The sequence below is a fragment of the Cebus imitator genome, unplaced genomic scaffold (genome assembly GCF_001604975.1).
Source record: "Cebus imitator isolate Cc_AM_T3 unplaced genomic scaffold, Cebus_imitator-1.0 Scaffold180, whole genome shotgun sequence".
Lineage (NCBI taxonomy): Eukaryota > Metazoa > Chordata > Mammalia > Primates > Cebidae > Cebus > Cebus imitator.
This window is the reverse complement of record NW_016107495.1, coordinates 2,968,113-2,995,633: the sequence shown is the minus strand read 5'-3', so window position 1 is coordinate 2,995,633 and position 27,521 is coordinate 2,968,113. Positions and strand designations below refer to the sequence as shown.

Below are 27,521 nucleotides of genomic sequence, written 5' to 3'. Positions count from 1 at the left end.
AAAAAAAAAAAAAAAAAAAAAAAAAAAAAAAAAAGATGAGGAGGCCAAAGAACGTAGCAGCTGTAAAGCAGGAGCTTTGTGTGCCTAGATACTTATCTATTGCGTTGTAACAAACAACCATAAACACAGTGGCTATAACAACACACATTTATTATACAAGTCTCTGCAGGTCAGGAAATCAGACACAGCTCAACTGAGTCCTCCGCTTCGTAGTCTCTCGTGAGGTTGCAGTTAGGATGTCAGCCAGGGCTAGGGTCTCATCTAAAAGCTCTATTGAGGAGAGGGTCACTGCCAAGCTCACATGGCAGTTGGCAGTTCTTGGAGGGCTATTAGACTGAGGGCCTCAGTTCCTAACTGGCTGGAGACCACCCTCAGCTTCTCCCCAGTATGGCAGCTTACTTTTGCAAAGCTAGTGCAGGGGTGAGGCAGTAGGATGGGGGAGGGAGGGAGAGAGAAAGAATCTTCTAGTAATACAAAAATTATAATTTTATAACATTAGCAAGACAATGACATCTCATCATCTGTGCCATATTCTATTGGTTAGAAGCAACTCACAGATCTCACCAATACTCAAAGGGAGAGGGTTACACAAGGGTGTGACTATCAAGAATTGGACACCACTGAGGCCATCTTAGAGCCTACCTGTAGTGGCTTCTGTATGCTGGAGATCAACCATTCACCAGGAAGCTCTGAGAGCCCAGTGGGGATTCTGATGGGCAGAATTCCTAAGATCAGTCTCAAGCCTATGTATTCAATATTCCACAGATGCTTAAATAGTCACAAAGCGCCTACTGAGTGCCAGGCAATAGCAAGACAGCAAGTGGATTGGCAGAGAATCCTAGAGACCAAGGTTCTGGCCATGTAACTTCAGGAGAGTCAAAGATTCTGGGCCCTGTTTCCTCATCCATAAAGTAGGGATGTTAATTACCTGCCACAGTTGTTTCTCAGAGCTGGCTATTGTACTGAGCAAATGAGATCATTTCTATCAGGCTTTGAAAGGTGCAAAACAATATGCTAATATAAAATGTTGTTGTCATATCATAATTAACATTATTGTTGAATATATATGTAAGCAAAAAGATTGGGCCAATTCACTCACCCTCATGTGTTGCCTTCTATAAATATTCATTTACACTCTACCTCCTTCTATGAGTTGTATACACTTTTGTGTATACACAAAATTCTATGAGCTTCACACTCTTATGTATATACATAAGTATGTATCTGGGGGTGAGGTTAGTATTTTGAATTTTGTCTCTTCTCATTCAGTCAATTCCCCCAACCCAATTGATCATCAGTTTTCAGGTAAAGCCCTCAAACTCCCCTTAGGGGACATAAATGATTTGCGTGGGGTATAGAGAATTGCCCCACAAGTCCTCTTGTCAGTAAAATTTAAAAGAGGATCTTTAGTCTTCTAAAGCTTATCAAAATCTTGAAAATAATGGATGTATCAAAACCTTGTTCATAAAAGTTCTTTCAAATAAATTTAAGTGACTGAACTGGAAAGGCTTGGGGCTATTTGTTTGTTTGTTGTTTTTTAAGATGGAGTTTAGCTCTTGTCACCCAGGATGGAGTGCAATGGCACAATCTTGGCTCACCACAAACTCGACCTCCTGAGTTCAAGCAATTCTCCTGCCTCAGCCTCTGGAATAGCTGGGATTACAGGCACCCACCACCACACCCAGCTAATTTTTGCATTTTTAGTAGAGACGGGGTTTCACCATGTTGGCCAGGCTGGTCTCAAACTTCTGACCTCAGGTGATCCACCTGCCTAGGCCTCCTAAAGTGCTGGGATTACAGGCATGAGCTACCACGCCCAGCCCTGATGAATATGGTGAATATTGACAATGTCTTCATAACAAGATAAGAGCAAATTGTAGTCATCTAACTTTTATTATTTTTTAGTAAGTGATTGGCAGATCTAATAATGATCATATTCCAGGAAAAATGTCAAAAAGTAAGGAAAATAAGGCTTAGTGTGAGGTTGGCCAGCAACCTGAGAATCAGAAAAACTCCCTGGGCCTCAAAATAGCTCTCTGAAAAAGAAGACTGTTTCTTTCCCCTCACCTGGCTTTGTGATTGTGATCCTACTAACTAGACCATTCAATCTGTCAGCCAGTCTGTTTCATCAGCCATGGAACTGGGGAGTAGCTACATTGCTAATGAGTAGGACTCAAGCATTTTCTTAAAAACACAAAGCTCGGCCAGGCGTGGTGGCTCATGCCTATAATCCCAGCACTTTGGGAGGCCAAGGTGGGCAGATCACTTGAGGTCAGGAGTTCGAGACCAGCCTGGCCAACATGGCAAAACCCCATCTCTACAGAAAATACAAAAATTAGCTGGGCATCGTGGTGTGCACCTGTAATCTTAGCTACTTGAGAGGCAGAGGCACAAGAATCACTTGAACCCAGGAAGCAGAGGTTGCAGTGAGCTGAGATCTCACCACTGTATTCCAGCCTGGGTGACAGGACAAGACTGTCTCAAAAAAGAAAAAAAAAAAGAAAAGAAACAAAAACAAAACAAACAAACAGAGCACCCTGCATTTCCGTTGTATGTGTGCATGCGTGTATGAGTGTGGGCTGGTGTGTGTGCATGTGTGTGTTCGAGTGAGTATGTGAGAGTGTGTGTGCCGGCTCCTCAGAAGCCTACCCACTTCCAATCATGGGTAAGAGACAAAAAGACCTTCAGCAAAATCCACCTACACTAACAGAGCCACTCTGGTTCATCCATCTTAAGCTTCTAACACTGTAACAGGTGCCCCAAAGGGCCAAATTGTCCCAGTGCCCCTCACTGTACCCCCGCCCCCACATGTCTGACTACCTCCCTCCAACCACTCAGGTGGGTCTGGAGATGGTACTTGAGCCTCTCTCTTCTATTTCATTTTGCTTTGGTTTTATTTTTCATTCAACAAAGTTTTATTAACCACCCTCTCTGTGACTAGCAATGTTTTAGGTTCTGGACACAAAGCAGTGAACAAAACAGACAAGCCTTTCTCCTCTAGAGTATACATGCTAGTGCAGAAAGCAGAAAGCAAACGAGTATACAGATGGCATCATTTCAAAGGGATGTGCCGTGAAAATAGTAAAGCAGGTCCAGGGGGCAGGGGTGACGGTGGCCAAGCACACGTGTGTGTGAATGTGGGCCCTAATAATGAAGGATTGAGAAAAAAAAACTTCTGGTTCCTTCAAGGACGTGGGAGCAGAATCAGGAAAAGGCTACTGGCTAATAATATTAAGATCCTACTTCTTACTCTAGGCTGGTGTGGCCTGGTGAAATCTCCAAGGCCTTCCACAATATCCCCAAAAGCTCTGAAGGCCTTGACAGTGAAGTGCACTGAGACACAGCAGAGGGTGGGTGGGGTAAAAGGGGAGCAGGCCTTGGATGAGCAGACTGGGAGCAGCCTGGGTCCCTGGCTCTTCACCAAAGAAGTCAGGCAGAAGGGCCCGTATAGTGTCTGAAGAAGCACGGGCAAGCTGGTCTCATTCCAGGCTGGCATTGCCATTTGAGAGACAGCAGCAGGATTCTCTGGTCAGTGGTGTTTCATTGCAAGTAGCTGAGAGATCTTGATTCTAGGAGGCTCCATTGAGGTTGAAGTAGGATGCAGCCCGTTGCTGGGAGCCAAGGACTAGTCCAGTCCGACAACAAAAATTGTTGTTTAGATGACTGCTGATGTTAATTCAGTGGCTCTAGAAGGGACTACTGTCATCATCCTGTGCCTGATAATGTCAAGACTTACATCTCTGAGATCCTCTTGGCCTTTTCTTCATGCTTGTTGCCTCGTGGTTGCAAAATGGCTGCTGCATCTCCAGCCACCGTGACTGCATTACAGACAAAAATAAGAGGGAAGCATTTCTTCCCTTCTTTTCTCTAGCCCTCTAGTCTTACACATTTTGCCTTCTCTTCCCGGTCCAGTATTTGGTCCTAATGCTTCCCCACTGCTTTCTTTTCTACCCTTGAAATTTGGATCTCACATCCTCTCATGTGTGGCTCAGTCCACCAATTCATTTTAGAGGGTCTGGGACCTAGACCCAGAAGTCAGGGCATCTTTCTCGCTCCACATCCCTTGGCCAGTTGGGCTGCCTGCACCTCCATCTGTTCATCTGTCAGAGGAGTTACAATCCCAATGGTCTTGAGATTTCAGCCATCATGACTTAGAACCAAGCGATGAGCAGGTATTACTTAGGATAAAGGAGTGAGGGGCTGTGGCTTCCCACATGTTTGCCCGTCTCTTAGGATTCAGTGGACCTTACAACAGGAGGCAGCAGAGTCCTCATCACACAACCCCTGCGGTGATGCACTAAATTAAATCTCTCCCATTTGCAGACAAGAATGGACAAGGCAGAAGTCCATGACCTTTTGGGCTTGAGTGTGGCAGAGCTGGCATTTAAACCACCAGCCACTTCTCACTGAAGCCTCAAAACCAAATCCATTATGCGTAACCTGCAGATGGGTGAGTCCACAGCACCCATCTCATATCAAACACTTTATTGGCCCGACTCTGGCCTGAAGCCAAGTTAGAAATAACCAAATTAGCCCTGAGGCCTCCCTTAACTTGATTTTTACAGCTCTGCTTTCAGGATAGTGTTTTTACCGTGACCTTTCTCTTTAACCATGTGTTGTTGACTTTCCCTTGGGGAGGGCGAACACAATACAGCAGCTGGCACAGGAGCCATTAAAATCTCCTGCAGATCGCTGGGTGTCAAAGCTGTTTAGGGTAATTCAGCCCTGAAAGCAGCTTTTATCTAGACAGGCCTGGCTTGCTGCCCTGTTGATGGGGGCAAGCTCACTTGGAAGTCCCTCTCCAAGAAGTGGTGTCTGCCTCTTAGTAGGGTGGAAGTTGGGCCTCTGGTCTTCAGCATCATCAGGCACTCCACCTGCCCAGAGGGACTATGTCTGGAGCAAAGGAAACAACAATATAAAAGTAAAAATGAGATCATGTGTGTGAACATTTCTAGTAAAAGACAGGGCCAGCGTGATCATTGTTTTTGTTACCTCCCTGACTTATCATCATCCAAAAAGAACCAGAGAGAAAGCTTTGTGTGATGAATGGGGTGGGTGTGCGCACAGAGGCACACTTGGCCAGGCACTCAGGTGCACATGCAAGCACACGTGTGCATATATGTGTGCAAGCACACACGTGTGTGTACATGTGCCTGCACATGCTTACAAATCAATTCAGTCTGAGACACAAGCTAGAAGAACAGCATGGAAAATTCGTCAACTGAAAACAGTTTGTGTCGTAGAAAGAGGGCAGGTGATGTGCCCGTCTTAACTTAGCCCTAGGATTGCTTTGCAATCATGGGCCAATTGCCTAACTTTTCTACATGACTGTATGACTTATAAAAGTCACAGCTCTTCTCCGTTCCCTATCTACTGACCTATCATGGTTGTAAGGAGCTAAGCTTACTGGCAGTGGAGATGCTATAGAAATGTACCATAAACTGTACATGGAAATTGAAGGCCTAAACATCCTCCACCCTGTTCATTCAAAATTATGATATCCTTTTATCTGAAGTTAGACTTCTAGTACCTTCCACCATGCACCAAATAAAAATACCAAAATATAAATACATTCCAAAACTGTGACATAAAGTTTTCCTGCAGTTAACTGCCCTCAGCCTGATACACAAAGAGGGTAGGGCCGCTGTCATGCCCTCACCTGATCTTGGAGGTAAGATAAGATTACGTGGGCATGCTGCAGTACCAAAAGACACCTGCCAGCAGAGAAAGAGAGTCACTATAAAATATGTATGCCTGAGGCCATTTAAGGAGGAGTCAAATAGCCCTAAACAACTCATTAAGTCTGGGTAGCACTATCAAGAAAAGGTTAAATTGTACTTAGCGGGCTGTGTCAAAAATAGCCAGAGCATACGTAATGGCAGGTTCTAAGCCAGGGTCACTGAAGATGTCCCTGAGGTGAAATCTTAAAAACAAACCTGCAGCCCAGGAATAGAAACATAGGTGAGGGCTCTGACCAGATAGATGGTTTACAGGGGCTTGCCATAGCCAATGAGTTCAAATGATTTCTACATTTTAAAAAATGTTTCAAGGATTCTGGGAAGAAGACAGTAACAGTAGGAACAGCATAGTTTTCTTTAAAAAAAAAAAAAACTCTTTCCAAATCCCTACATAAACACAGAACAACCGTATATCAAAACTGAAAACCCATGAACAATATTGACAGCAAAATTTGAGGATAAGGTTATTCCCTAAAACTTCAACATGCAAGTGAGATTGGTCAAAGCACCAACATCACAAGACCTGCAGAGTATCAGCATCGGGACAAGACAGAAGACAGGAGAGAAACAGGCCTGAGAACAGGAGAACCCCTAAATAGCCAACAGATATTTGCTAGAAATTACAGAGAGCCAGTCCGAGAGCAGCTTCTGAAAGTAGGAGGGGCTTTGCCCAGTGCAGGGGACCATGGGCACAGTCAGATCTGAAGGGGCTGGAGCAGCCTAGCCAGCAAACCTCACTCCAGGACAGGTCCCACACAAGAAGGAAGTTCTGGGGGTAAAATAAACATTGAGTCAGGAAGGGACAATAGAGAATAAATAAATAAGACAATATCCAGATAAAAGTGGAAGAAAGAAGCAGTCAGAAGGCTCAGAAAGCAAACTGCTTTGTTTTTTTTTTCTCTTGAGGCAGAGTCCTACTCTGTCACCCAAGCTGGAGTGTAGTGGCATGATCGGAGCTTGCTGTAACCTCCGCCTCCTGGGTTCAGGTGATTCACCTGCCTCAGCCTCCCAAGTAGCTGGGATTACAGGTAACCACACCTAGCTAATTTTTGTATTTTTAGTAGAGATGGGATTTTACCATGTTTGCCAGTCTGGTCTCAAACTCCTGACCTCAGGTGATCCACTTGCGTCAATCTACCAAAGTGCAGAGATTACAGGCATGAGCCAACATACCTTGCAAAACTTCCATATTTTTGAACATCATATTTTTAAAAAAGGAGAAGAGGGAGTTCTGTGAAATAAAAAATCTCCTGAACCCTAAAAATTCAGGAAAACTAATCTCACATAAAAATACATAACAGAAGAGCCTCAAGATCAAATATCGTTCAAAATTAAAATAAAAAAAACCAAAAATGGAACACAGAGGGCAGAATAACACACCTACAGAAAATAAAAGCACACCAGAAAGACATGCTTACTAGATGTGTCAGAATCTAACCTTCTGTTTTAAAATGAGCTAAAAGGCACAAAAACAATGATACAAGACATGAAAATTACGTAAATCAGTGTAAGAAAAACTCAGACATGTGGTGCTAGAACTCAGAAAAGAATTTGCAGTAATAAACCGTTTTCAAAAATGAAGGCTAACCTATTAATAGAAGGAACACAAAAACCAATAAACACAAAAGTTTATGCCTTACAAGAAATAGAAGGTAAAAAGAGGAAATTTTTAAAAATGAAAAAGATGACACACATCAAAGACAAGCAATGAAGATCCAACATACAAATAATAGAAAGACCTAAAGAAGAAAAGCGAATAACTAGAACAAAACAAAATACTTAAAAGTATAACTCCAGGAAAATATCCTATTGAAGCTACTTATTAAAAGAGCATACCATATTCCTAAGAATATTGACCCAGAATGAGCAGTACCAATGTATATTCTAGTAAAATTGCTGGACTTTAAATAAAAAGAAAAACATACTTTGGGCACCTAAGCAAAATAGCAAGTGACTAATGAGAGAAGGACATTTAAAATTATCAGAGTTTTTGACAGCAACACTTTATATAACAAGAAAAGAGAGTAACATTTTTAAGATATGCCAAGGAAAAATATATTATCAACACCTAAAGAATTCAAGGAATATTTCTCCTGTGACCCTACAAAGGAATTTACTTTAAAACAAGCTTCAGACAACAAAAACGACTAGAGAAATAGTAACATAACGACTGATGTGAGCAATAACTAGAAATACTTACAGAACTATGACTACCCAAGGGATAGAGGAAAGAGCAGCATATGTAATGGCCATCCGCCCAGGGTAGCTCTATATAGTACAATTACAAAAAATCACAGGAGAAGGAAAAGCACATATACAATAAAAGTTTAATGTTCTCAATTTTTATATTAATAATGGTGGTAGTAATAAAGCATTGTGACTGTAATACTGTGTGTAAGGAAAGGTAAAGTAAATGAATAATTACAATATATTCTCATTTGACTATCACATGTGTTATTGAGAGACATGGTTCTCAGTGTGAAAAAAGAAATGCAGATATGATATAGACGAGTTAAATAAAAAGCGCTGTAGTCCTGAATTTGAGTTGGAAATATTAATATGAACTCATGACGTACTTTGTCATACACATATGTATGTGTTTCACATAGATGTATATTTATCCTGATGTACATATATGCATGCACATATATATTTCCTAGCTCTGTTCACTAAAGAAAATAGAGACAATCACCAACCCAGTAGCAAAGATTCCATAGCACCCAGAATATGTACTTAAAACAATTTTTTCCACTAAAAGAAGTCAAGGCTTTTGAGAAAATGGTTATTCCAGGTCTGGAGAAGAAATATTTTGTCATATCATACGGCAAAGAACTTTTGAACGTCTACTAGGGTCATGTCAAAGGGACCCAGGAGGCTTCCACTGACCAAAGGCGATCATTTGAGCTTTCAGAGGATAATAATTGTGATTAATTTAAAATTAAAAATATGTTTAAATTTATGGATTCATAATGATGTACAAACAGTTAATTGACCAGTTTCAGAGGATAATAGAGAACCAGTTCAGTATCTTGAAATCTATGCATAAGGAGAAAGAATTGAGCATTTATTCTGCATTTTCTGCATGAACCATATTACTCAGTAAACCAAATAGTAGATGATGGAGAACATCTTTTTATAAATATATTTCAACTAATATGTGAAAAAAGAGGTAAATAAGTAGAATAGAATTATTTTGCAACTCACAATAAATAAATGGATCTAAGCATTAAGCTTTGTGTGATATGTGCTAACATAAAAAAAGAGAGCAATGACCAGACACGAAGTATCTCCTGATGAAAGAACATGACCTGTGGTCTTGCAGAATGATCTAGGTGGCAATTTGCAGGACAGAGGAACATGTTGAACTGCACCATGGAGATACAATCAGCAAAATTCAGACTCGGGGAAGTTCTGCAGGTCAAACAGCCCAGTTTCTTCAAAAAGAGAAACTATGGAGGCCAGGAATGGTGGTTCATGCCTGTAATGCCAGCACTTTGGGAGGCCACAGATCACTTGATCCCATGAGTTCAAGACCAGCTTGCGCAATATCGTGAGACCTCATCTCTACAAAAAATTTAAAATTTAGCTGAGCATGGTGGTGTGTGCCTGTGGTCTCAACTACTCTGGAGTCTGAGGTGGTAGGATCGCTTGAGCCCAGGAGGTGAAGGTTGCAGTGAGCCAAGACTGTGCCGCTGTACTCCAGGCTCAGTGACAGAGCAAGACTCTGTCTCAAAAAAGAAATGGGTGAACTATCATATTTACCTGGATTTTGGTCATGATTTTTACTTACTGGGATCCAGGGTTTCCATCAAAATGGTTCTGTATCCTACAACGTCCATGACATTTAGTTCAGCAATGGATGTGGATGAAACTCAGTACTATAGATCGGAATAAAAATTGTACAAAGGATCCACATGAGGCATTGAGTGTTCTTCTGTGGTACAACACACACAAGCCTCCAAAATGAAGCAGAGCCTTACTGTTGTGATTAATAGTGATGGTCGAGAACTTACTTTCCTTTGTATCACGCTTTATTTCTTTGCATTGCATTGAGCAGATGAGATGGCTTAGCAACAGTAATAAAACCAGGACAATCACTGTCTAGCCTATTTTTTTTTTTAGCAATGCACTGTTTATTACTAATTGATTTGTTTCTTCTTGGAGGGTGCTGCAATGTACTTAAAATGAAACCCAGTGCTTAATAGATTTTTCTGTACTCGACTGTCTATAACCAATCAGTATTTTGATATTTGTGGGTTCTTTATACAGTTTAGGTGTGAATGAATATTAAACTATGTTTCCAGTGTGCGGTATGTGTAAGAACGAGATAAGGCAGTTCTTTTTTTTCTTTCATAAGCGAGTATTAATAAAATAGGTTAGTATGTTTGAGAGAAGAGGGAAGAGGCAGGTGACTGCCCTCCTCTGCTGCCCATCCCAGATTGTCCCTGGGGCCCATTCGATCCTCCTACAGCTCCATAGAGCTTCAGGGACCAAGGCAGACCCTCAGCAGGGGAGATATGGGGACCCTTAGATTGTCTGCTCAGCATCAAGCCAGCCTCACTGCTAGTCTCACTGGGACCTTGATCTTGTCGCCCCAAACTGGGATTTGCCCTGTTGCTTATGACACAGTCCCTCTCGCTAATGACATAGTCCCTCTTGCTAAAGTCTTTCCTTCCTGACCTTGTAAACACTCCAGTTACTAGGTTCCCATTATGACACTGCCTTGCTCCCATGTCCTCTCTGGGACCAGAGCCTCACCCTGAGCACCTGCTCTCTTTGGCTGACACCTTTGACCCTGCACAGCCCACGCTCCACTAGGCTAAGCAACTGCTGGGGCCACTGCGGGACTCTCTGGGACGGAGGGTCTACTCACCCCCTCACCTCAGTACACTGACCATACTCTCCCTGTTCCCCCATCGTAGCCTGACTACTCTCTGGGCCGGAACAACCTTGATATGGTCTGTCTTGGCTAGAACTGAGCCCTAGGCTCAGGGATTTAAAAACAAAAACAAAAAACAAACACTCAAAGCTTTCCCTAGGGATTTCATGGGGCGCCTAGCCCCTTTTCAAGCCTTGAACTTGGACTCAGAAAATCCACATTTAGTTTCTGGCTTAACCAGTTATCTACTCCATATGCTGCAGACAAGCCACCCAGCTCCTCTGAACTTGAATTTCCTGATTTTTAGAGGGAATACTGTAACTCCCCTTGCAGCACTACAACGTCGCAGCAAGCATAAAGGCATTCCATGCATGTGTGAAAGCGCAGTGACTGGCCTATATTAGGTGCACAGTAAACACTGAGAGGCTTTCACCCCTTTTGTGAGTGGAGATTACCTCTCAGGTGCCTAAGGTTCAACTCCTTACCCAGGAAGAAGGACAAAACAAGTCAGGAAGCACACAGCTTCTACCTGGGGATCAAGGCTCACCCTGACTCCTCCTGTCCCCTGGAAGCACTGTTGCTAATTCTCTTGCCTCTCAGGTTTTAGACCTGATCACTTTGACCCACAAAGTTGTGCCCAATGCCTTCCACTTCAACAACATTGTTGAAAATCAGCCCAGCATCTGCCTGTCTTCTCATGGTTCTGACTCAACCTGTCTTGGCGTAGAACTGATCTTAGGTCTACCCTGCCTAAAGTACCTGCCAGATTCTTCCTGCTTGAAGCAAGAGCCTACCCCTTGGGCAAGGATGTGGGAATAATTAGAGTCGGTCCCCAGCAAACCACAGTCCAGTGCTCAGCTACGAGCAGCCAATAGTGTATAGAGCAGCTTCAGAGGCACTATAGATAAAGCAGAACAGCAAGAGTCCCTTTATGCAAAGTCGCGGTACTCACAGTTCTGGTGGGTCCATCTCGAAAATCAGATTCTAGCATTAAGTAAAGTTCTGAAAAAGACAAGGTGGGTCAAGGACTCGTGTAGGGACAATCTGACAAGGTTTGAAAGTCTTCAAGGCAGAAATCTGGGACGGGCTTAATCACCTCCAAAGGACTCCTGGACCGAGAAGGAGGTACCCTCAATTCTGGTTCCTTCTCCAATACTGATAGACTCAGAAAAGCCACTTCTGCTTCCTAGAATGCTGTTTCTCCACCTAGACAATAAGCTACATCAAGACTAATGTACAAGTCTTGTTGAGTATTAGATTCTCTTAAGAATGTTTTTTATATATTTCAAGTATTGCCTTCTCACCCAGGATCTACTGAATTTGAATCTCCAAGTCCCTAGCATCTGTATGTGAAAGGTCCTCAGGTGGCTTGGAAAACATTGACTTCAGGGATCTCCAAAGTCCCACCATGCTGTGACATTCTCTGATGACACAAGATTACAGACAGTGTGAACAAAGAGAACCAGCAGAATGAAGCTAGAGCAAGGCAGGCCCACACACGAGAAGCAGGACAGCCCTTGCACACTGAGCAATAAACTCGGAAACTCCACATCCCCAGAGGCGGTGCTGGTGGGAATCATAAATTGATTCCAAGCAACTCTGGGCAGATTTATGAGGGTCAGAGCCATCCGAGGCAGGGAGGACCACCATGCCTTGAAGGCTGCTGGGAACAACAGAATTTTGGCAAGATAAATCATAGGTCTGACATAGGATGGCAAATCCTCTCTTCCCACGGAATCCACTTTAGAAAGCGTTCCCTCTCAAGACTCTTCCACCTGAAATCACTGAAAATGAAAACAAAATTTTGCGTATGGAAACCACTGGAGACTAATATATGTCCACTGAATTGGGAAAATACTGGTCTCTTTCCTGAGAGATGACCTTGCAGACCCTCCTTTATAAAATGGAGGACATAAATTTTGAGATTGGATATCTGCTTCCCACAGTGAAAAATTGAGAGCAAAGTTACACACATTTTAAACTGTAGTCATTGTGTATCTCTAATGCTGAATGTCATGCTAAGTACTTGGCCTAGGTATCACCTAATTCTCATAGGAAGTCTAGGTGGTATGTCTAACAGTCTCCATTTGTTCAGATTTTAAAAACTGAGGCTCAGAGAGGTTATACAATCTACTTTATGTCTCACAGCTGGCCAGCAGCAAAATCCAGAATGAGAAAACTTAGCCTGTCTGAATCCAAAGCCTAAACCCTCTTCCTCCCTTGCCAGATGTCTCCTTACCTTGCCAGAAGTAGAAGCCCAGCATCTCTGGGAACGTTTCAGAATCGTCAGAATAATGTTAACCTAGGCTGAAGTGGTTCCCACTGAAGGTGAGATGCTCAGGTAGTGTGCAAGGCCACATCTTTAGCTCTCTTCCCTAGCACATGATTGAGGAAAAAAAAAAAAAATATATATATATATATATATATATATATATTCATGTATGTATTAGTGCATTATCATACTGTTAATAAAGACATCCTGAAACTGGGTAATTTTTACAGGAAAGAGGTTTAATTGACTCACAGTTCAGCATGGCTGGAGAGGCCTCAGGAAACTTACAATTATGGCAGAAGGGGAAGCAAACATGTCTTTCTTCAAATGATGGCAGGAAGGAGAAGAATGAGTGCCCAGCAAAGGGGGAAGCCCCTTATAAAACCATCAGATCTTGTGCGAACTAAGTCACTATCATGAGAACAGGATGGGGAAAACTGCCCTCGTGATTCAATTATATGCACCTGGTCCCTCCCATGACACATGGGGATTATGGGAACTACAATTCAAGAGGAGATTTGGGTGGGGACACAGCCAAACCACATCTATCTATGTCTGTCTCTCTCTCTCTCTCTCTCTCTCTCTCTCTCTCTCTCTCTCTCTGTCTATATCTATCCATCCATCCATCTATCTGTCTGTATAATACAGATATATGTATTCTGTCATTTTCAGGGTTGAATTAACTAAATGAACTGCCACGCTTCTGCCGTGATTAATAAGGCCACACTCACACCCAGGCTGCTTGCTGTAAGGAAAGCCTGGGTCTGCATAACAGGTTTCAAGGAACTATAGATAAGGAAAAGAGTGGATTTCTCAACTTCCTTTCTGAGGTTTTCTTTTTCTCCCTGCCCCCATCCCCCTCCCCAGCCCATTGACTAAATTCCCAGGTGCTGTTAGCATGGGATCCATATTCACAGACACTCCCCTGGCCACATGCCCTGCACCAGCCTTGGGTACAGACAGGAGTCAAGGATACACTCACATTTTTAGAGTTTGGGACTTTGCAGTGAACTTTCCTACCCCCTTGCTTCTGTTAATATGCCAATCCAGCCTCTTTTATAGCAAAGGAACTACATCAAGATCCCCTAATCAATAAATGATGAAGCTGCCCCCAAACCCTGGTGTTCATTTCAAAGCCTGTGTTCTTCCCACATCACCCCTCACACAGTGATATAGCACAGCCCACATATATATTTTGGGCACAGGAGTGGGTAAAAGGACAACTGGCCAAACTAGCTCTGCTAAAAATGCCTTCCATAGAGAGTGTGAATTAACAGGTTTGCCCTCTTTATAATAAAAATAGAGACTGGGCATGGTGGTTCATGCCCATAATCACAGTGCTTTGGGAGGCTGAGGCAGGAGGATCGCTTGAGCCCACAACTTCAAGGCTGCAGTGAGCTATGATTGTGTCACTGTACTCCAGCCAGGGTGACAGAGTGAGACCCCGTCTCAACAAAAAGTTTTTAAAACTAGCTGGGCTTGGTGGCATGGGTCTGTAGTCCCAGCTACTCAGAAGGCTGAGGCAGGAAGATTGCTTCAGCCAGGAATTCGAGGCTACAGTGAGCCATGATTATACCACTACCCTCAGCCTGAGCAAGAGTGAGACCCTGCATCTTAAAAAAAAAAAAAAAGAAAATCAGAAAACTAACAACCAGCCATTTACACCCAAAGTTATCTTTGGATAACTCCATTATCTTCTATCCCTTCAAATGACCTTTAGAAACCTAATAGAAATCAACATCTTCATTTGCAAAAAGAAAAATGAAGCCCAGAGAAGCACTGAGGACTCCATGCTGAGTAGCATATGCATTAGAAGCCCACCCAGAACTTCCATCTTCCAGCCTCTGGGCCAGGGCAGCATGACAAAAACCCACCAGAACTGGCCCAATTTTCAGATTAGCAACCCTGCCCACCACAGTCTCAATCTATGGCTTATAATTGGCAACCCAAGTTAAACTTTCACGTTGGCATCATTCAATTAGTGCAAAGTTTTCAAAAATGTTTTCACTTTAATGTTTTAGTGAGCAAAATTATGCACAGCCAAATTCATGTTTCCATCATTTTACTTAGATAGACTTAATCTCTCTTTTAAGAGAATTTCTGCAATCTTACCATGAGATTTTGGTATTTTAAGTAAAAGTAATTTATCAACAACACCTTTTTAAAGGTTTTTATAGGTTGTAAAAATGTTCGAATTCTGGCCAACATGAGATCTGACAACTCCCCAAGGTTCAGTCTGGCTCAAAAATAGAAAGTTTGAAAGGAAATGGCCGGCGGGGGTTGAGGGGTAGGGAGGAGTTTATGCCGAGTGTTCCTGTGTGGCCCCCAGAAGGCCACCTAAGGACATTGGGTGGGACACAGAACACCAGGAAGTGGGTGAGGGGGGCTGGGAAAAGGAGGAGCATGCACCAAAGACACATTCGACCTGTGTTTCCATTTTTTTTTTATATTCTGTTGTATAGAGAGCCTGAAAGCTGCTTTCGTTGCATTTCCAAATGCAAGATGGTTTTAATAAGGAGGCTGAGCCCTGCCTTGCTGCAGGTCTGTTAGGGAGCGCTGACAGGCAGGCCAAGCCATGGCCAGGGCGTGCAGAACTTCCTGCTCCCACCACCAGCCTGGGTCCCTGGGCCAATGTAGCATCACAGAGCTTTCCATTCTCTTTTTCAATTGTCTCCAAGCAAAGAGGCTCCTACGTGCAATGCTAAGCCTTCTGGAGCAGGTGAGTTGCAGTCAACAATTGCACAGATTGAGCACCTGTCGTTTGCCCCACTAGACTTGATGAGAGACTGGGAGAAGAACCAGCCACTGCCCACATCTGTCCCACCTGCAGGGGACTTCTCCCCTTCCTGGAACTCCCCAGTGCAGTGCTGGCTGGGCCCTCCAGTGGCTTGCCTTTCTTACTGTCCTGTAGCTTTGCTGGTTGCCTCCCTTTGGGTCTCTCATAGAAGCTGTAAGCTTTTTTTTGAGACAAAATCTTGCTCTGTTGCCAGGCTGGAGTGCAATGGTGCGATCTTGGCTCACTGCAACCCCCATCTCCTGGGTTCAAGTGATTCTCCTGCCTCGGCCTCCCAAGTAGCTGGGACTACAGGCACACACCACCACACCCAGCTAATTTTTGTATTTTTAGTAGAGACAGGGTTTCACCATGTTGGCCAGGATGGTCTTGATCTCTTGACCTCACGATCTGCCTGCCTTGGCCTCCCAAAGTGCTGGGATTACAGGCGTGAGCCATGGAGCCTGGCCAAAGCTGTAAGCTTCTTAAGGCCAGGGTGCATCTTAAGTCTGCTCCATCTTTGTCTCTGCCTCAGGGTCTGGCACATAGTAGGCTTTCTATAGAAGTTTCCAGTGTGATGGCTGATCGGTGTTTCTTGCCCTGACCTTGGTGCCATTTTAGATTGTCGGTTTGGGGCCATGGAGTAGACGTCTCAGAGGCCACCCAGGGAGGCCCATGGAGGAAGGGGGTCCTGGCCACGTGAGTGACTGCCTCTCCTCTTGTGCCGCAGTTCATTGGCTGTTCACCACATGTGGGGCCAGCGGGCCCCACGGCCCCACTCAAGCACAATGCAACAACGCCTACCAGAACTCCAACCTGAGCGTGGAGGTGGGAAGCGAGGGCCCTCTGAAGGGCATCCAGATCTGGAAGGTGCCAGCCACCGACACCTACAGGTGCGTATGTAGGGGAGGGGCATACCCACCCTCCTGAAGAGGGCTGGAGTCTTGCCTTTGGGTGCATGCTCCTGGGGTGCCACAGACTCAGGCCCATAGTGGGGTGAAAGGGCTGGAGATGGGGAGATTTGGGATAGGGAAATATGGCAACGAAAGAAGATGTGTCCTTTGTCTACAAGAAACTCACAGACTGTTCATGGAAGTGATATGCATGCATGAGCTAGCTTCAGAATTATTGCTAGTAAGGATAATTATGGTGGCCTGTTCATTGAATATTACTTAATGCTCTTCAAATGAGGCATGCATGTAAAATGTTTGGGAAACAGAAGCACAATGCACCTGAAAGCTAATGCTTTATTCTCGAGCCTCCTTTCCTCGGCCTTCACTGTTTGTAAGCAGAGCAAACTGTTCGGGAATGTTCCTCCCAGCCCCACCCCCACCCCCAGTATTCCATTAGAACATGGCCAGGCTGGAAGGAGATCCAGTGCCACTTGTACACTTTGAGGCCACGGCATCGAAGGAAGCTAATGCTAAGACTGGCAGCTGGGGAAGACCCTGATTGTAAGACCCCCTCCCTTAGCATCTGGTTCTGAAGGTCTGGAGTGGGGGCTGAGAACTGAAATTTCTAACAAGGTCTCAGATGATGTCGATGCAGCCTTTTAGAACCTCTGAGCTCAATTTAGATAAACCTAGGTAGCCCCTGAAGGAGCTCTATGACAAGGCAAGGCCAGTGCTGCCATCCTCATTTTACAGATGAGGACACTGAGGCTCAGAGAGGCAGGAGACTCCCCGCAGCTGCACAGCCAGAAGCAGCCTCCACCTCCAGAGTTCTGGGGAGTTCTGGAGGAGTTCTCATGCAGCTCCTCCACGGAGCATGGGGGCAGGTTAAGAGGAAAGCGTCACCGCTATGCCTTGTTGGTGCAATGTTCCCAGGGGCTGAAACAATAGGAAATGAGCCCCCCTCCCCTTCCCGCAGCCTCCAGCATCTGCCACATCCTGGGCCTCCTGGGAGGGAAAGGGGCTTCTCAAGTTGCCCTGTTTTCTCTCTCCAGCTTAGCATTTCCTGTGGCAGCCCCATCTCTGGGGTCTCAGGGTAAATGTGTTATGGGACAGCCCTAAGTGCTTTTTAAATGGCACTCCAGGCAGAAATGCTCTAACAAGATTTGGCTACAATCAGATTAGCTGCTATAGTGCCCACATACCCCCAGTAAATATCCCAGAAGACACTGGGCCACCCCTGGCCCTGCCACTCCAAGCAAGCCAGACCTCCATGGGGCCCAGGGCAGGGAGGAAAGGACTCCTGGAGAGGAGGAAATGAATGTTTGCTAAGGACCCACTGGTGTTGCTCCTGCTTTAGCAGTAGGGTGGGTGGCATTATTATTGCTGTTCTCATGTTTCCATGTGAGAACCCTGGAGTCGGAGGAGCTTAGCAACACATCTGAGGCTGCACAATCAGTGATGGAGCTGGGATTCAAACCCAGGACACTCTGGCTCAAAGTCTATGTTCTTTCTACTAAAGCCCACGTCTGGACTCTGGGAGGCATGCAGAGGGCAAGAGGGACAGGAAGGGAAGGAGGGCATAGGAATCGTCCACCACCCACCTCCTAGAAGCCTCTGGAAATGAGAGGCTATGAGAGGGGCCCCACCTCCTGAAGGGATATTGGCCAGCACACCCCGTATACAAAAAGCAATATGAAGAAGAAGGCAGAGGAGCTGGGAGGTGCACGGGAACCCCAACAGTAAGCCCCCAGCAGAGCCCATTGCCCCACCCTGCCCAGGGCACCGCCAATGCCAGTTTGGCCAGACTTCCCCTGCTGCCTGCCCCACAGAAGGGGACACAGCATCAGGAGATGCCTTGCGTGGGGATTCTCTTGGGCTGTGTTCCCCTGAGATAATGTGAATGAGGCCCACTTCCAAACTCGCACAGGTCAGTCAATGTTGAGCCTCTGTTTCCCCATCTGTAAGAGGCAGGGGTTATAAAGGTGCTATATAGTGCCTGGCACAATGCCTACACATGGTGGGTGCTCCCTGGCCCATGGGTGGAGAACTCAGCTGAAGCAGCGCTGCCATCCAGCAGCAGGCACAGCCAGTGTTTCCAAGAATGTGCTGATCCCATACACAGGAGTTTCTGACATTTTCTGTCTCCAAAGACATTTCTCTGACTTCCTTAGATGAGCCCTGTGTTCTGAAAAATTTGGACTGCCAGATGAACTATGCTTATTAAATAATAATTAATTCATTTTCCCATTTATTATTAATCACAGCCATATCTAATTCAAGTCAGGTTTCTGATCTGCAGGAAGTGCCACAGTATTTCCACGGTGCGTTGATAGAATCCCAGCCAAAATCAGAAAGCTGTCTCCACTCATCTCTTTGAAATATTGAGACTGAGACCAGCTCCAGGCCCCACGACTGTCTGGCGATTGCCTCATTAGAAGCATACAGAAGGAGCCATTTTTCTGTTGAAGCAGACCATTTTGAAGTGTCCAGATTATTAAAGCAGACATTTTGATCTGGCCTAAGGACCATATCAAAATGGAAGAACCAAAACCAAAAGCCATTGGGGTTGAGTTTTTGTCATTGTTGTTTTTGAGACAGAGTCTCGCTTTATCGCCCAGGCTGGAGTGCAGTGGTGCGATCTCAGCTCACTGCAACCTCCGCCTCCCAGGTCCAAGCGATTCTCCTGCCTCAGCCTCTCGAGTACCTGGATTATAGGCACTCACCACCATACCCAGCTAATTTTTGTATTTTTAGTAGAGAAGGGGTTTCGCTGTGTTGGCCAGGCTGGTCTTGAACTCCTGACCTCAAATGATCCGCCCACCTTGGCCTCCCAAAGTGCTGGGATTACAGTTGTGAGCCAACACGCCCAGCCAGTCATTGTTGTTTTTGAAAACTTGTGTTTTAACCAAATAAAGGTTCTAACATATATTCCTGACCCTCACCTCCTCCTTGACCTTGGAAGAGACTCAGATCTTCGATGACCTGAGTCTATTGGTCACATAACTTAGTAATCCAAGAAGCAGGCAGTTAAGGATTTCATTTTTAGACCACTTCAAAATGTCCCCAAGTCAGAATATGACTGAGAAGTCAGTGCCTTTTCTCTGGAAGACTTTTTCTCCACAGTAGTTATTATCATTTAATAAGTGCAGTTCCTCTGTTGAAAAAACACAAGACACACCACAGGACGTAAGAAAAAGGTGCTTGGAAACAGAAAGGTGGGAGCTGCACCCTAGGGAACCCACCATCCTGGAGGCGCGGCTGCCACCGAGGCCTGGCAGTGGGACAGCTTCGCTGACTTCTCTGCCCACTGCTGGAGAGGTGAAGGGAAGGGAGCTAATGCAATCAAGCCCGGACTTCATGCCAAGGTGGGACCACCATCGCCTGGGGCCCCCTGTAGGATGTACACATTGGAAACACTCCCTCTCTTAGCTGGTAACTTATCTGGGCCCATCTCCCACCCTCTACAGCTTTGCCCTCCTCCACAAAGGAAGAGGCCCAGAAAGAGGGAGAGGAAGGAGGGGAGGCAGGAGGAGACAGCAGGCTGGCATGGGGGCTTGGGTGAACCCCGGAACCCCCATCTCCACCTCCCAGGCCCGGCTTTCCCTGCCCTGGACTTACCACTTCCTCTGAGAGGTGATGCAGGCATGTGTCCAGATTCCCGGACTTCATTTCCCTGCTCTGTAGATCCCAGTGAACCATACTGAGCACCCGTTAGGATGCTGTGCCTGACACCAAGTGTGCAAAGGTGATTAAGACCCAGCCCTGCCCTAGAGGCGCTGCTGCCAAGGGCGGTGATGGTATGCACACAGGCATCTCCGTGGGGCGGGCGTAGAGAGAGCTGCAGTGGAAGTTTGCATAAGGCGCTGCTGCGGAGGCCAGAGGAAAGGCTGTGCACTCAGCTGAGTTCGTAAATTACTCCTGCCAGGAGGTGGGCACCTGGGTTAAGTTCGAAGGCTTAGGGCATTCTCTACAAAGAAGTGGGTGGGCCTTCTTGGTGGCCAGAGCCTGCGATCAGCACAGGACATCGGTACTGCTGATGAGAAGTCAGGCAAAGCTGGCTTGGGGGAGCCGAGGCTGGAGGCAGCAGGGCCAGGTCCCCCGGCTGAAGTGTCACCCCCACATGCCTCTCGCTCCCCCTGGTGACAGCATGGGGGTGGAAATGAGAGAAATGGCCTAGAGGTGGGGAGAGCAGATGGAAGGCAGTCACCATCACCCAGGCCAGGGTCAAAAGGACAAAGCCAGGACAAGGGAAAGATGAAGGAGGAGGGGCCAGGGAGGTGTGGGGGAGGAGGGAGGGAGGGGTGGGAGCAGGTGGTGGCGGAGGGGTGGGGGGGAGGGAAGGAGAGGGGTAGGGGGGAGGGGAGGAGAGGGGCGGGGGAGGGTTGGGGAAGGGGCCCAGAGGTGTTTGGAAGGCGGGATCAGCCTGAGTTGAGGACTGAGTGAATGTGGGATCAGGGGCAACACCGGGACGACATCTACACTCTGGCTTGGGCTGCGGAAGCAAGGACAAGGAGCGCAGCCACGCTCCCACAAGCTTGGCTGAGGACAGGCAAGGCCAGGGCAGCAGCGAGAGGGGCCCTGATCAGGGGGCTTCCGGGCCATGGTGCTAAGTGACCATGGTGTCTAGGGGATGGGTTGGTGGAGCGGTTGGGAGGGTGGGAGGCCATTGCAGGGCCATGAGAAGAACATGGATTACGGGGTTTGTGCTGGGGAGGGGACAGCATCCTCAGTGTTGTCATAAAATGGAGACAGATGATGGCGCAGACCAGCTTCGAAAGGACTATTGGGGACTCAGTGAGAGCCCGAGGGAGGCCCGCCCCAGGCAGAGGAGGCCAGCACCCAGCCCAGCCCGCCCCCTCTCTCTCCCTGAATTTTCCTCTCCTTCATCCATCTCTCCCCTCCAGCCCACCTGCTTTCCTACCTGTCTAGGATGAGCATCCTTCTCAGCTCACAGTCCTGCCCTCACCTCCTCCCCACCCACTACCGTACGCAAACAGATGGAATATAACACTATTTGTCAAGCACAGCCCACAGCTCCCAGCCGGGATGTAGAGCATGGCTCACCTGCTCTTCACACAATGGACAAGAGGCCGCACATCACAGCTGGAGCCAGCTGATATGGGCCACAGCCATTCCTGATGGTCTCTGCCAGTGACACTCATTTCCTCACCTGGCTCCAGGGAGCAGTATGTGCAGCCAGACAACACCATCATTCAACTCACTCCACAAACAGCCATGAAGCCCTACTGTGTGCAGGACACTGAGCCATACAACCCCAACTGTGTGTAGGGCACTGAGCCATAGAGCACCTATTGTATGCAGGGCACTGAGCCATTGAGCCCTACTGTGTGCAGGACACTGAACCACAGAGCACCTACTGTGTGCAGGGCACTGAGCCATGAAGCCCTACTGTGTACAGGGCACTGAGCCATAGAGCACCTACTGTGTGCAGGGCACTGAGCCATAGAGCACCTACTGTGTGCAGGGCACTGAGCCATGAAGCCCCAACTGTGTGCAGAGCACCGAGCCATGGGCCCCTACTGTGTGCAGGGCACTGAGCCATGGAGCCCCTAATGTGTGTAGGGGACCAAGCTGTGGAGCCCCTACTGTGTGCAGGGGGCCAAGCCATGGAGCCCCTACCTACTGTGTGCAGGGCACTGAGCCATGGAGCCCCTATTGTATGCCAGGCACTGAGCCATGGAGCCCTACTGTGTGCCAGGCACTGACTAGACTGATAGAAAGGACTGAGACTCTGGAGCCTCACAGTCTCTAGAAAGACCACAGGACAGAAAAGTTTAATAACAGTCCACAGTGACAATCAAGTTCTAGACAATACTAGGAGAGATGTCACAGGCATGAGTAATTGCCAAAGTAATTGTATGGATAGCCATCGCCATAAAGGGCACAGATCAGGGAATGTCAGAGATGGGGGAATTAAACAAAGATGAATGGGCTGCAGGCAGAATTAAGTTTGAGTCCAATCTCCACCACCGATGCACCATGTGACATAGAAAGATGTCTTCCCTCCTCTCCAGAGTCTCCATCTGCAGAGGGAGGGGTTATAGAGAGAGGTCACTGAGGTTCCTGCAAGCTCAGGTGTTTTGAGTACTTAGGGAGGGCTGCAGTGGCCAGGAAGGTGCTGAGGGAAGAAACAGACCATGAGCCTTGCTCATTGACACAACAGGAGTGGAACCTGGGCCGGCCCCGCTGAGGAGCACCTGCCTCCACAATTGGGCCCTTCAATCCTGACCCCTATTTGGATAACACAACTATATACCTGATGAGAAATCTCCCACTGACCAAGCTCCATCCACACTCACACGTGTCATGTGTTTTCACAATAACCCTGCAGGGTGGGCAGGAGAGAGCTTACCATCCTGATTTCACAGATGAGAGATGAGGAAACTGAGGAACAGGGGCAAAAGGGACTTGCCCAGGAACCCACAGGGAGTTAAAGGCAGAGCCAAAGCAAGGTGCCGCTGTCCCTGTCCTCCGGAGGGTGTGCAGGAGAGGAATGGGACACTTCTGTTTTTCTGAGTGTGGGTCCGCTGTCTCCCCCAAGATCCCCCCATGTGAGTGTGGACCCTGCCAATGTGCTACACACCAGCTGTGCTCTTATTTCAGGATCCAGCAGGCAGCCACTTTGATTTGCTGCTAATTCTTTATTTAAAAAAGATTCACAACTCAATTACATCAGGTAACAATGGCTTACAGTCAATAATACAAAACACAAACCCAATAAACATCTATTCTGACCAGGGGACATGGATTTAGATGAGGAAAAACAAAAAAAATTACAGCATCAGCTCATTGAGAACAGTATCTTGTAATTTCCAGTAAATTGGAATCACTGTGAGTCATTTTCCCCACTTGAGTGGCAGGTATATTTATTTCTTGTTGTTCCTCAACCATCGAGAATAAATTGTTTACAAGGGATGGGGAGAAATCTTCGGAGAGGCTGGCTGAGGCTACTATCGTAGCATGGGTTTGTGAAACGCGATTCACAGGGCGTGGGGGTCTTCAGAAGTGCTAAGGCTGTCCTGTGCTTTACACAAAGGTGTGTCCTGGATTAAACTGAACAGCCTTGACCCCAAGCCCCCTTGGCCGTGCCCTGGTTCACCCATTTGGTCCCCTTCTGCCTCCCAGAAGTCACCCCCAGAAAAGGAGCAGACAGGCTCACCCACTGGGGGAAGGGGGGCACATGATGACAGGAGCTGCAATTTGTCACTCACTGGCTACCCTCTGGGCACTGAAGTACGTCCCTTATAAGCATCATCTCATTTAATTCTCACAACAGCCTTCCAAGGTAGGTATTATATTGATAGATGAGGAAACTGGGCTCAGAGAGGGTAAATAACCTACCCAAGGTCACACAGCTAGTGAGTAACACTCGTAGGGCCAGGACCAGGGAGAAGTAAGCAAAGCACCTTGGGCTTTGGAGGTGCTTTCTCTCAGGATGGATCGAGTGCAAGGTCCTCCCTGGGAGGGAGTCACCTCTCTGGGTTCAACCTACCCCTTGCCCTGAGTGGCAGAGCTGGGATTTGGATCCAGATCTGTCTGCATTCAAGCCCTTGCTTTTCTAACTGTGGCACATCCCACTCCGAAGGCAATCAGCCTTGTAGTAGCAACTAGAAGCTTCCAAAGGAGTGAAGCTCTAGTGGTGGAATTTCAGGCTTCAGGGGGCTGATGAGGGAGCTGCTCCTTCCAGGACCCCTGCAATTACTTCAGGCAGCTGACTGCTCCCCCTGACTTTAAGCCAGCCTCTCATCTGGGTTGGAAAAGTGGGGCTGAGGCCACCACCCAGGAAAGTACCCCCAGCCATGGACACCTGCTCACCAAGCTCTACTGTGCACTTTGGAATCTGGAGCTTTGACCCCAGCCCAGGCTCTTCGCCGTGGGCTTTGCAAGGATTTGCAGTCTTCTCAAACTTGCTTTGTGTGCCCGTGAGAGCAAGGGTTCATGTCTTCATTTTCTTCCTCAGTAGTGAAGTTACCTGATGTGAGGCTCTGAGACATTGACCTTGTTGCCTCAGGTCACACAGCCAGAAGAAAGAGGACAAGCAGATGACTCAGAGCCCAGGGCTCTTTCCATCCCACCTCACCATCAAGAACTAGGTCAAGACATAGATGGGGCTGGCACTCAGATGTGGTTTTGGGCGGAGGGGGCAGGAAAAATAGCAAAGAAGACAGAGTAAAAGGAGTCAGGAACAAACAACGTCTAAAATAGAAGAATTTGGCTAAATTTAAACATATGAAAGAGCTCAAAATGATTCATAATATATGGTTGATGCAAATGACTCTGCAAATGATGCCAAAAGGAATGGGCAGGGTGAAGCTTACCTCTCAACCACAGCAGGGGTGGTAGGATGAGGACTTCATCTTGGGCAGACGTTTTCCAAGCAAACCACATCTTCAGGTGCAGATGACTTTTTTTTTTTTTTTTTTGAGACGGAATTTCACTCTTGTTGCCCAGGCTGGAGTGCGGTGGTGCGATCTTGGCTCACCACAACCTCCACCTGCCGGGTTCAAGCAATTCTCCTGCTTCAGCCTCCTGAGTAGCTGGGATTACAGGCATGTGCCACCATGCCCAGCTAATCTTGTATTTTTAGTAGAAACAGGGTTTCTCCATGTTGGTCAGGCTGGTCTCAAACTCCCAACCTCAGGTGATCTGCCCATCTCAGCCTCCCAAAGTGCTGGGATTACAGGCGTGAGACACCGCACCTGACCGAGATGACTTTTTTATGCAGCCTGATCAAGCCCCAGAAACTTGGGGCAGCTAGCAGGACAGAGTTAGGGCCCATCCACACTGCTGTCCCTAGACCACAGGTAGCCACCACACCATCCCCCACCCAGGTTTCCATTCACTGAGCGAAATAATCCTGCTTCCTCTTACCTGTCACCAATAAGCCTTCCTTTTTCTCAGCCTTTTAATTACTGTTATCACCTTATCCATTTCTAATGGACCAGGAGGGAGTGTTTGGCTGAGGGTCTGGGAATTAGGAGGGGGGCAAATAGCTTCTCAGGCCCCTCTCTTTGTGGATCCCAGCAGCGCGCTGGGGAGGAAATGGCCTGTAAGAGAGGATGGGTGAGAGTTTGGACCACAGCGTGCCATGGACTGGCTATGTGGCCTCAGTTGAGTTACTTAGTCCCTCTGAGCCTCAGTTTCCTCATTTGTCAAATGAGATTAATAACATCTGCTGTTTATACATGAGGAGGCACTTTGCCTTCTCAACGTAGCCACCCTATGGTGAGACTTCTCTTTTCATCATGAAGATCATCTCCCCAGTTTATCTGTGAGCTCTTTAAGAGCCCGAAGCTGTCTCATGTCCACAAAGCCTCAAACCCCTCCCAACATTCAATAAACTCCCGTCAATGCCCAGGCACCCACCAGGGCAATGGGCACAAGATCCTCCATTTGCATTTCACAGAGACCTCAGTTCCTTGCCTGCCATGTTAGCGAACAGCCTCTGCAGAAGAGCCATGGGTTCTGCCTTGGGAGAGCTCCCGGAGGCCCCTCACACGCTGGGAACAAGGGACATTTCCTGGAACTGTAGATAAAGGAGCTACTGAGTGTGCACATGGGCAAAACTGCCTTGCATCTCTCCCTGGATTTTCATAAAAGACTTGGATCTGAGCACACACGGATGCGAAAGTCTCCTGAGTCCTGTACCCTGGCAGCTGGTCTCTGGGGACCCATTTGTTTGCTGGTCTTCAAGACATGCTGCTCTTCTGATATGGTTCAGAAGAGAGTTCTTCTTTTCCCCATCCTTGCTTGACTTCATTGCAGCAACCTAAGAGGCAGCAGAAATCATCTCCCATCCCCTTGCTCTGTTTTTATTTTCATCATGGTGGGTTGTTTGTTGTCTGCACACATATTGCTCCAGAAGGAGTTACTGCTGGGATGGGAGTAGACAGCCGGCTCATCCACACTGCTCTCCTCCTTGTTTCCAGACCCCATGGGGAGACTTTACAACTTTGTACTAAATCAGTTACGGCTACTACCATCATTAACAATAATAATAATTAATTAATACTTATTGAGTGCTTATTACATGTCAGCCACAATTCTAAGACCACAAGTCTTAATGTCTTAAATCCTCATAATACATGTAGGCTAGGAGGCAAGTTCGCTTATTATCCCCGTGGTATAGATGAGTAATAGGGAAGTTAAGTTACGTGTCTAAGGTCACACGAGTCCTTTGATCTGGGACAAGCAGAGAAAACCATAATGAGGAAATCTAGGTATTCAGAAAGCCATCATCCCAATACGCCACATTCATACATTCTCCTCTCTCTCTCTCTCTCTGTCTCTCTCTGTTTCCCTCTCTCTCCCCTCCCTCTCTCCTTTCTTCCCTTCCTCCTCCCCACCCTTTTCCTGTCTTTCTCTCTCGTACCCTTTACTAGTCTTTCACCTTCCTGGTTCTGTGACTGAGGCAACTCTCTGCCCCTCTCTAAACTTGACTGTCCTCTCCTGAAGGCGGGGAGAGGAATCCCTTTCTGCAGGGACTGATATGGGGGAGAACCCTCAGACCACGGACAGTGATGTGCTCAGCCCACTGGAAGCTGCTGGGTTGGCAGGAAGGGGGACAGTCTTCATGCAACTGCGGGAGCCAACGTTCTTTGTCCTGTTGCAGCATCTCGGGCTACGGAGCTGCTGGCGGGAAGGGCGGGAAGAACACCATGATGCGGTCCCACGGCGTGTCTGTGCTGGGCATCTTCAACCTGGAGAAGGACGACACGCTGTACATCCTGGTTGGGCAGCAGGGGGAGGACGCCTGCCCCAGTGTAAGTACCCAGAGCAGATGCTTTTGGTCTGCATTCTCCCAGGCCCCGGGGAGGCCTCCTGGGGGCACCAGCACTCAACACCCTCCCCTGGAAGTTCACATACCAGGAGTAAGAGATACCAAAGAGTAATTAAACACCAGCCATGCAAACTCCCAGCACCCTAGTTGTTCACCTCTTTTTTT

At 47.0% G+C, this 27,521-nt stretch overlaps 1 protein-coding gene across 1 annotated transcript in view; it reads left to right on the top strand.

Moving 5' to 3' along the window:
• The window catches only part of ALK (ALK receptor tyrosine kinase), a 755,264-nt gene that overhangs the window by 664,037 nt on the left and 63,706 nt on the right, over positions 1-27,521 (top strand). The window contains exons 12-13 of the mRNA XM_017545664.2: positions 16,393-16,555; positions 27,189-27,339. Coding sequence (XP_017401153.1) covers positions 16,393-16,555; positions 27,189-27,339 — 314 coding nt within the window. The remainder of the gene's footprint in view (positions 1-16,392; positions 16,556-27,188; positions 27,340-27,521) is intronic.